The sequence below is a fragment of the Aspergillus brasiliensis genome, assembly GCF_001889945.1.
Source record: "Aspergillus brasiliensis CBS 101740 unplaced genomic scaffold ASPBRscaffold_13, whole genome shotgun sequence".
Classification (NCBI taxonomy): domain Eukaryota; kingdom Fungi; phylum Ascomycota; class Eurotiomycetes; order Eurotiales; family Aspergillaceae; genus Aspergillus; species Aspergillus brasiliensis.
The window spans coordinates 787,517-796,998 of NW_027137454.1; the positions used below are offsets into that span (position 1 = coordinate 787,517).

At 49.0% G+C, this 9,482-nt stretch overlaps 2 protein-coding genes across 2 annotated transcripts; one reads left to right on the plus strand and one right to left on the minus strand.

Moving 5' to 3' along the window:
- The first annotated feature begins 70 nt into the window (after positions 1 to 70).
- On the plus strand, positions 71 to 3,536 carry ASPBRDRAFT_210237 (uncharacterized protein). The gene is made up of 5 exons (XM_067621896.1): positions 71 to 614; positions 665 to 1,915; positions 1,967 to 2,876; positions 2,989 to 3,170; positions 3,251 to 3,536. Exons 1-5 carry the CDS (start codon positions 234 to 236, stop codon positions 3,389 to 3,391), a joined length of 2,865 nt encoding a protein of 954 aa, XP_067475620.1. The 5' UTR covers positions 71 to 233; the 3' UTR covers positions 3,392 to 3,536.
- Positions 3,537 to 4,357: 821 nt separating this feature from the next.
- On the minus strand, positions 4,358 to 8,007 carry ASPBRDRAFT_68538 (uncharacterized protein). The gene is made up of 4 exons (XM_067628999.1): positions 7,651 to 8,007; positions 7,322 to 7,583; positions 5,078 to 7,260; positions 4,358 to 4,951 (listed from the first exon to the last, which is right to left on the minus strand). Exons 1-4 carry the CDS (start codon positions 7,948 to 7,950, stop codon positions 4,550 to 4,552), a joined length of 3,147 nt encoding a protein of 1,048 aa, XP_067475621.1. The 5' UTR covers positions 7,951 to 8,007; the 3' UTR covers positions 4,358 to 4,549.
- Positions 8,008 to 9,482: the final 1,475 nt, after the last annotated feature.

Below are 9,482 nucleotides of genomic sequence, written 5' to 3' on the forward strand. Positions count from 1 at the left end.
AGTATCGCTGTGCGCTAGAGACCCGTCAGCGGTTACCTCCTCTGGCTTTCTCTCTTCCAAGGCCATGTTACGTAGACCTCTTTGATCACGCACTTTTATCTACTGCATGATTTAGGCTGCGAGATGCGCCCTTATCCTATGTCCCTGGTATCGTTCTGAGCTACTCCTCTCAAGCTGGATTCCGACGTCCTCTTGTGGAAGCCGTCCAACTCTTGGATTCGGGCAAACACAACATGCCCTTACGGCTGACCATTGAAGATGGCCTATTCCGCGATGCCCATGGCCGTCAAGTAACGCTCCGAGGAATCAATCTCGCAGGGGACGCAAAGTATCCCAGCTCTCCGGACCTCCCGTCTCATATACCAGACAAGTTTTTTGATGGAGATAATGTCAATTTTCATTCTCGCCCTTTCCCGAGAGAAGCGGCTCATGTCCACTTCGACAGGCTGAAACAATGGGGCTACAATACGATCCGATACATATTTACCTGGGAGGCAATCGAGGCGGCCGGGCCAGGCAAATACGACGAAGAATGGATTCAACATACAATTGAGGTCTTGAGGGAGGCAAGAGATTACGGCTTCTACATCTTCTTGGATCCGCATCAGGATGTTGTGCGTCCTCCCTTCCCAGTCTCATTCACAGGCTAATCGATCTTCCACAGTGGTCTAGGTTTACAGGTGGCTCTGGAGCCCCCATGTGGACTCTGTACGCCTGTGGCCTGAATCCCGAGAGCCTGGCGGTAACGGGAGCGGCATTGGTACATAATACTTACCCCGAACCGGAGAATTTCCCAAAAATGATATGGGCCACGAACTACAATCGACTAGCGTGCGCTACTATGTGCACTCTCTTCTTTGCAGGCCGTGACTTTGCTTCGAAGTGCATAATAGATGGCCAAAACATACAAGACTACCTTCAAGGTCATTTTATAAAGGCTTGCGCACACCTGGCCAAACGTGTACACGAGGCTGGAGATCTCGAAGACGACGTTGTTATTGGGTGGGAAAGTATGAATGAACCGAACCGTGGACTGGTAGGCTGGGCAGACTTGACGGTCCTGCCCAGCGAACAGCAGCTCAAAAAGGGTACCGCGCCAACCGCATGGCAAGCAATATTGACGGGCTCTGGTAGAGTGTGCGAGGTAGATACGTGGGATGTTGGGGGCATGGGACCCTATAGGTCTGGTCTCACTCTTGTGGATCCACAAGGGAAGACTGCATGGCTTCCAGCTGATTATGACGATTCAAGATATGGCTACAAACGAGATGCTGGATGGAAACTTGGGGAGTGCGTCTGGTCGCAGCACGGTGTCTGGGACCCCGACACCGACACATTGCTGAGGAAGGACTACTTCAGCAGGAGTCCGCATACAGGTGAAGTTATTGACTACGAGGGGTTCACGAACACTTACTTTATGGACTTTTATCGAAGATTTAGGGATGCAATCCGAGCACACCACCAAGACTGCATCATCTTCTGCCAACCCCCGGTTTTAGAGCTTCCTCCCTCCATCAAAGGTACCGCAGACGATGATCCGAAAATGGTCTACGCGCCGCATTATTATGACGGTATTACCTTGATGACTAAAAAATGGAATAGGATTTGGAATGTGGATGTCTTGGGCGTCTTGCGTGGCCGGTATTTGACCCCGGCCTCCGCGATAAAGCTAGGAGAGACAGCAATCCGCAAATGTTTAAGAGATCAATTATCAGCGATCAGAAAAGAGGGTGAAGATTACATGGGCAATCATCCATGTGTCTTGACAGAATTTGGTATTCCGTTTGATATGGATGACAAGCACGCCTACAAGACAGGGGACTACTCCAGCCAGTCTGGTGCTATGGATGCGAACCATTTTGCAGTCGAGGGTAGCCTCATGGGAGGATATACGTTGTGGCAGTATATGTGCCAGGTGAGTTTTAATATGTGCTTGTAAATCGGGCTCTCCCGTAACAAGACGCAGAATAAACACCAGCTGGGCGACCAGTGGAACGGAGAGGACTTGTCGATATTTTCTCTTGATGACCTGCCACTACCTCTTTCTCCCACGGCAGCCAGTCTATCTAATGAATCAACAACATCTTTACTTCAACATACAGGAGTAAATATAAGAGAAAGCTTGGATAAGTCGACAGTAAACCCGGGAAAGTTGAAAGCAAAGCTGAGATCACCTTCGATCACATCAAGAATGACGGATGTGCCTGAACTAACAAGCAATCCTGGATTCCGAGCTGCGGAAGCCTATGTGCGACCATCACCTGTTGCAATCACGGGCACGATTATTAGTTATGGATTTGACCTCCGAAATTGCACCTTTACCTTGAAGCTCCTTGGTCACGAGACAGGTCCAGACGCGCAAACGACAGATATCTCACTTCCGAAGTTCCATTTCCCAAAGAACAAGTGTGAAGTCGAGGTTACTTCAGGAAAGTGGACTATCACAACGGATGATAGTGACAATAGCTCAATTCAAAGGCTGAGATGGTGGCACCAGGACGGTGAACAAACAATCAAAGTCACTGGCATGCGTATGCCTCATCACGGTTCAAGTTCCGGGCCTATTATGCTTCCTCCATTGCCCCATGCTCTGGGCATCGTCCCCTCCTTCTGCGTCAACGGCCAAAAGACCTTGGTCATGAAGGAGAAGGTCTGGGCCTTGGCCCAAGGCACCTTCCATATCCGCGACGAGTCCAACGTGGAGCTGCTGCAGTGCAAGGCGAAACTCTTCAGCCTGCACCACCAAAAGTTCTTTTATGATATGCAGGGCAATGAGCTCTGGTCACTGAAGCACAAGCCGCTCAGCATCCCCAGGCAGTATTACGGCGAGGGACCGGATGGGCGGGAGGTTTTCCACGTGCAAGGACATTGGCATTGTTTGTGTTCCCTTTTATTTCCTCTACTTCCTCTGTTATACGATGGCTTTCCCCCCTTCATACTTTAACCATCATATCTCTGCCCCACTTGTGACTAACGCACATGTAACAGTGGGAGGTGCCCGCATGACAGTGTCATTCGTCAACACAGCTGGGAACAGTGAGCCCATTGAGCTCGCGCTCTCGGGTAACTGGATCGATCGTTATTGCACGATTACATGGAATGACAGGCTAGTTGCGCAGATAACTAGACATTACTTCAATACTCGACAGATTCTAGGAGATGCTGATACGGTATGCTTTACTCCCTGCTGGAAGCCGTTCCCTTCAGTGGCGGACATGAGAGATGAGCAACGAGACTAATTATGATAAAGTACTACGTGACAATTGCACCTGGTATGGATATCGCTCTCATCGTATCTCTCTGCGTGACGTACGACGAGGAGATGAGGAAGGAAAGAAGTAATGAAGGAAGGCTTCTTAAAGTCGGAGTTCTGGATCCGCGGTCAGCTTAAGGGAATGGGATTTATCCAAGTTAAGATCAATTGGCGTGGAGGAAGGATGAAGTCTTTTTCCACTATTCAGGGACATTGGCGTAGGTATACGGTACTTGAAATTGAACATCTTTATACTGTATCATCTGACCATATTATCTTTAAGTTGATGCAAAAAAGCAATCTATTAGGAGAAAGGTTGGCAATGGCAACCATAATTATTTTATTCAAGATCTATGGTCTTGAAAGATATGATAGATGTGATAGGATCTACTTGTCAGGGTAGAAAGCCTGTTGGCTAGGTAAGGAATCAACCACAAAATGATATAAATCTATATATAATTAATAAAAGTAGTCTATATCCACAAAATGGACTGATCCTTGTGGGATCAGTAGTATAGTATAAGAAATCATTATCTTGTAGCATCTGGGAAGGCATAGAATTATTATTAATAATTTTATAGATTTATCTAACACGGGAATATACTACACGGGTAGACTAGAAATAGAACCATACATTTGATACTTCATGATAGAGGCATATTTTTTACACTACCTCATTATATTCACCCTTACAGCTATGGCCTTGTTATTATAGTTACTATTACCATCAATCTCCCTACTAAATTATACTTATGGCATTCTTCACCGACACTACCTCTGTTCATTTACTGTTAGAGATAAGTACAGCCTTTATTTCGTGTCCTGAAAGCACCTATTGAGAAACTTGCCGAATCCATAAACCCACAATTTGAATGGTCCAAGACAAGCCATATGCACAACGTCTCAAAACCTTCTGCAGCTGGCTTGTGCACTGGATTTAGTGGGTTTCGTAGCTGGGTGACCACTGTCTTTCACCCGCCCTGAATACTGACTTCAATTCAGTAACGGACCTTGTTCTTCCCATTATATTGTTATGTATGTGATCCAAATCACCCACTAGGCTGAGAAGTCACTTGTCCCGGAATGTACAGTATATTGGCCATTACAGAATGTCTTTTCATGCGCGGAAGCTATGTAAAGAGACGAATATTGTATACAATTTATAGCCCATTGCTCTTTCCCTCCAGAGTAACGCAGTACTCCACGCCCGTAGTAGTAGTAAGCTGTACATTCGCAACCGCGACATCTCCGGTGAATTGACCGAAAAAGCTTGAAGTTGAATGAATATTTTGCGGTTCAGATTTTCGATAGACCCCATTGTCTCAACCAGTTTTCTAACATCGGTTGGTCTATTGGCCTCAAAGTCCGCATCGTTGCACTAGCTTCTTTCGTCTTGGACAACTGGAAAGGGCACGATGAGCCGCCGTCATCGTGCGCAAGACCCTGAAAGAATTCTAAGAGTTTCAGAGCGGGCTTTGCGGCAATTTCAGTCTCCGATGGGTCTTTTATTGCCTCAAGATCATGGACCCATGTCTCCAGCTCCACTGGCGTCACCGTGAAGTGTCTCTGGACAGCAGGGATGAGCGATGACCACGTGGCCGTGGATGGATTCACGAGGTTGAAGGTGGCACAGCGTTGGCTTGGTTGAGATGCGCGCCGAGCTTCGATCAATTCGAGAATTATTGTTGATAGTGTATCCTATACTGCTGTCAGAACTCATGCTCCTTTGTATACCAAGGCGGATAGTAACTCTTCATTGCATCCCGCGCACGAATATTATTGCAGGGGAGGCCATTTGGGCAAAGATACCGTGGAACTACTTACCACCGGGATCCAGTTCACAGGACCGAACCCTAAAGAGGTCGGAATGTGCCCTGTCGACTTCGATGTCGCAATCAGAGCCGGCAGCCATTCGTGTCGATTCCAAACACCACTGCCGGACGTTGGACCAGCAACCTGGCCAACCCGAAGGATGGTTGTCGGCACGCCAGCTCGTTCGGAAGCAGTCGCGCAAATTCTTTCCGCAACATGCTTAGACTCCCCGTAGCCTTGCGGAAGGGTCACGTCCGGATCTTGGACTGGTGTCTCCGGGATTAACGTTCCATTCTTGACTGACCAAGCTCCAACAGTAGAGATAGAAGAAACAAAGTGGAGATGAGCATGATGCTGGCTTCGGAGGCTAAACTCAACCATATTGCGCACTCCGCGAATGTGTACAGCCTCAAATGAGGACAGCGAGTGATTGAAGTCCACTTTCCACGCATTGTGCACGATTGTGTCGACAGACTTGATCAATTCCTCATATTTCGCCTCGGCAAGGCCCATCTTCTCTTGTCCAAATGAAGCGAAAAGAAACTCGACGCGCTTTTGGCGTCTGGGGCACCACTCCAACCCCTTCTCAAGAAAGCTGATCTGCTGTCGAGACTCGGCATCTACGGACCGATTCATGCAGTAGACCTTGACGGTCGCGGGGTCGTTCAGTATTGCGTCGAGAAGATAGCAGCCCAATGATCCCGTTGAACCAGTTAAAAGGACTGTGTGTCCGCCTTCACGGGGTCGTAAGTCTATTTGCTGCAGAGGCAGGCCATCCGTGTATTTGCGGACCATGGAGTTTATCTTCTCTTTTCTCGGCATCTCGTTGGCATGTTCATTCGTCTCACCACCCAGTATTTTCACCAATAAGGATGCAAGTTCCTTGATCGTCGGATGGGCGTAGATCTGTTGTGTGGAGATGGCGGTTGTGTCAGCCTCTGGCAATCGAGATTTAACCGCCTTTTGGAGGACCCTTGTGAGTTGCAGTGTCTGCAAAGAATCAAACCCGGCGGCGAATAAATCGTCATCATCGCCAACCACTGTCATGTTCGAAATGGATTGGATGGTGTTTCGAAGGTACCCCATCATGCTGTGCAGTGCAGTGTCCTTCGGCATCTCCGCAGTCTGCTCTGAATCAGCAGCGCTATAGAGAGCGGCGATATCCTCAGCATAGTCCCTGTAGACGTGGTGTCTTTGGGTGGACCCTTTCGCTGTCATCTTGAAGGGCTTCTTCTGGGATGCTACTGCAATCTTCGACTTCAGAACCCGACCATGCGTGGGTCCGATCTTGTTCGCTTGTTGTACAATGGGCCATATAGCTTCAATTAGCTCACGCGCTGATCGACCTTCATCCCACTTATTCCAGTCTGGCTCCACAAGAAGCGATGCCTGGAATTGACCTTGCCCCGCGATGATGGCGCTGTGCACAAGTGGGTGGCCTTCAACGACCTTCTCCATTGTGACGGGGTTGAATTTCTCGCCGTTGCTGAGGACAATCACATCATCAACCCGTCCATAGTATCTCCACAAATTGCAGTTAGTAGGCGACGGTATGAACACATCGTTGGTGTGATAGCTCTGAAGCTCAGGGTATGTATGGAAAATACCCTGGTACTCTCGACTAGGGCCTCTTTGAATCACCATTTCATACATTTCGTCGCCAAGTGGCTGCATAGTCACGCCAGAGAAAGGGTTCCATTCAAAATATTTCCAGTCTTCTCTCTTGAGTGGAGCGAGGGACGGGATGGGCCCGGCCTCACTTGATCCGATTGCAGTGGTGAGGTGTGTCAATTTGCACAACTTATCACCAACCATTTCCGAAAGTGGCGCTCCGCCAAAGTAGAGATATTCCAACGTCGATATCGCGCGTAAGGCCCGGTCAGAAGAGCTCATCTCCTCCAAGATCGAGGGTGGGATCAGAGCAGCGGTAGGCCGTACGGCATCCATCACATCCAAAATACGGTCCGGGTTCACCGGTCCATCAGGCAATATGACCAAGGTCGTATGGTGGAAAATAGAAATAATCAAGCCATAGAAGCCCATCATGTGGAAGAAAGGGGTTGTAGAAAGGACCAGGGCATTCGGCTTCATCATTCCCCATGTCCCTGGTTTGCGGCCTTCTGGGCAGGGAAGACGTGCAATCCGATCGATTACTCCAATACATCCGTGGGTTAATGACACAGGCTTTGGAAGACCTAGGGCAGCTTTAGTTATTACCGTACCAGCTTCAGGAGTGAGTATCCGGCGCCCTCATACCTGTCGTGCCCGAACTGTGAATGATGAAACACGTTTCATTCTCTTCTTCATCATAGGTTATTGGACAGCCATAGCTCTCCATGCGAGAGCTCAGCATTTCGCCCAAAGAAGGTATCACTGAAATTTGAAGTCCTCCGCTCAACTCGCTCAACTCCAACACTGTCTGCCGCTTTTCAGGACTGCACACGAACTTCCGACAGTGAGTAGCGTTGAGCAGATGGATAAAGGCTTCAGTCGAGTTCCTCGTCGAAGGTAAGAACGCCTGTTGAATGAGCTTAAGTTAAGGAGATGTATTATCAGTTGTTTCACAGCGTAAATAATGCACTTACCCGATATCCCGTTTTGTTACATGCTAGCACAAAGATGAAGTACCGCACATCATTTGTGGCCATGTAAGCCAGCGTCTCGCGTCTGGACGGTCTTCCAAGGATGTTCTCAATCCAGCGGGCCGTATAGTCCACGGCCCGAGCCAGCTCTCCTACTGTGAAGGGACGAAAGCCGTCCGAGACAGATGCTCCATTGGGAATGACAGCAAATATTCTTGTGGGATTTGTTGCACTGATCTGGTCAACGAGGCTCGCTAGGAGACGCCTGCCGGCGTCGCTGGCCTGTTCGTGAGCGACAGTCATGATAGGAATGAGATTTTTAGAGGGGTTCTTTTCATATACCCGTTAGATTGGGATTACTGGGGGGCCGGTAGTAGTTTTGGTCGTCCATGCTTTATATATGTTTCCTCAAAAAACTATTCGGTGTTCCCATGCCGAGTTCACGGTGCGACGATCTGCCTGGAAACACAGACCCAAATTTTGACTTTGGAGATCGCTGCTTTGGGCCTGAGCCTAATTCTAGCTCATCCGGAAACCGTATGCCGTGTTTATGCTTAACTTATGCTCAGAACATGTACATAATTGTGTGTTTGCATTAGCTTGGGTGAGACAATGCGGCATATAATACAGTTTATATTAGCGTACAGAATAGGACTACCGTTTTGGACTAGCTAGGAACTTTATTTACTAACTGCACCAGGAGGACCCATATGCTCCCCGTAACGTGACGAGAGGAAGCGTTTCGAAAAGAACCAGCCCTCATGAAAATAGCATGGTTGGGCGTAGATAATTTCTGCCATTGGGGCGTCAATGTCTGTGCTAGAGCACTCAGCTCACACCTTCGTGATGTGGATCCAGGCAGCGTAATTCCCGATAATCTGCAGACAAGCAGGTACTTGGCCCCGGATCCCGGACCCCATTTATTTGGGCCCGAGATCAAGTTCTTAGCCATCCCAACCCAACCGGGCCAGTTGTGGGCGTGGGTCCAATTAATCAGTTAGTTTCCGACAGTTCCCTTGGCCGCAGTCGGGCATCACTAGAAAGGCAGGTGGAAGTTCTGAAAGAAAGTCCCGCAGTCTCAGATGGGGAAAGGATGACGCATCCAGCAGGCCACTTCCATAGTCACTGTGTTAGAGGCGTCAGCCTGGTAATAGTGAAAACCATAGAAGATGCATGCGGAGGGAGAAGGCGCTGCCAGAACAGAGATTCCCGCAACGGCGTTTCCCTACTCACGCTTTCTGACGATTGTGGTCGACGTGGGACATGATCGCCACTCCTTCACTTGTAGGAGGTTAAGAGTAATTACAGTTGATGATACCCCGAGCCCTCGATATAGGCAATATGCCCAGTCTTTACTATCTGTCCGTCTATTTAGAGTATACTATCACTTTCCTGACGAACCTGGAGGCTTGTCAAGGCCAGTGGCAACCGTGGCTGGTACTCTATTCTGCCGCCCTCATATCGCGCGGCCTCGAAGTCTCTGCCATGTCTCTGCAAAGTCCAGTACCGTTCCGAAGACGATACTGTCCTGCTGAGGATCTTCCAATTTTACGTCTCCTACTTTGCCCTGCTCCTCCCAGCATGTCCGAGATATTACTGAAAGCCCCTCCAATCTTCCGCCGCATCCGTGGTGTAGCCCGCTAAACCGCGGGGCAGCCAATCGCTACATGGTGCATGCTTTGTGTTGTTGCGCATTTTCCTTGTTTGGAAGCCCAGTCGTTTTCTGTGCGTCACAAGCCACAAGTGGACAGTCCGGAGTTGTGTGAGCAGGTAGGCTCAGTTCTGAGGGAGCAAGCCGTTAAGCCAGCGCGTCGTGGCTTGCAGGCAGGGCCCCA

What these genes read in the sequence shown, in the direction of transcription:
- ASPBRDRAFT_210237 (XM_067621896.1), top strand. Translation starts at nt 234, where the DNA reads ATGCCCTTACGGCTGACCATTGAAGATGGCCTATTCCGCGATGCCCAT. An exon ending in TGTGGCAGTATATGTGCCAG is followed by an intron (nt 1,916 to 1,966) that starts GTGAGTTTTAAT and finishes AACAAGACGCAG; the next exon opens with AATAAACACCAGCTGGGCGA. An exon ending in CGTGCAAGGACATTGGCATT is followed by an intron (nt 2,877 to 2,988) that starts GTTTGTGTTCCC and finishes CACATGTAACAG; the next exon opens with TGGGAGGTGCCCGCATGACA.
- ASPBRDRAFT_68538 (XM_067628999.1), bottom strand. Translation starts at nt 7,950, where the DNA reads ATGACTGTCGCTCACGAACAGGCCAGCGACGCCGGCAGGCGTCTCCTA. An exon ending in GTAACAAAACGGGATATCGG is followed by an intron (nt 7,584 to 7,650) that starts GTAAGTGCATTA and finishes CTCATTCAACAG; the next exon opens with GCGTTCTTACCTTCGACGAG. An exon ending in CTGTGAACTGGATCCCGGTG is followed by an intron (nt 4,952 to 5,077) that starts GTAAGTAGTTCC and finishes ACAGCAGTATAG; the next exon opens with GATACACTATCAACAATAAT.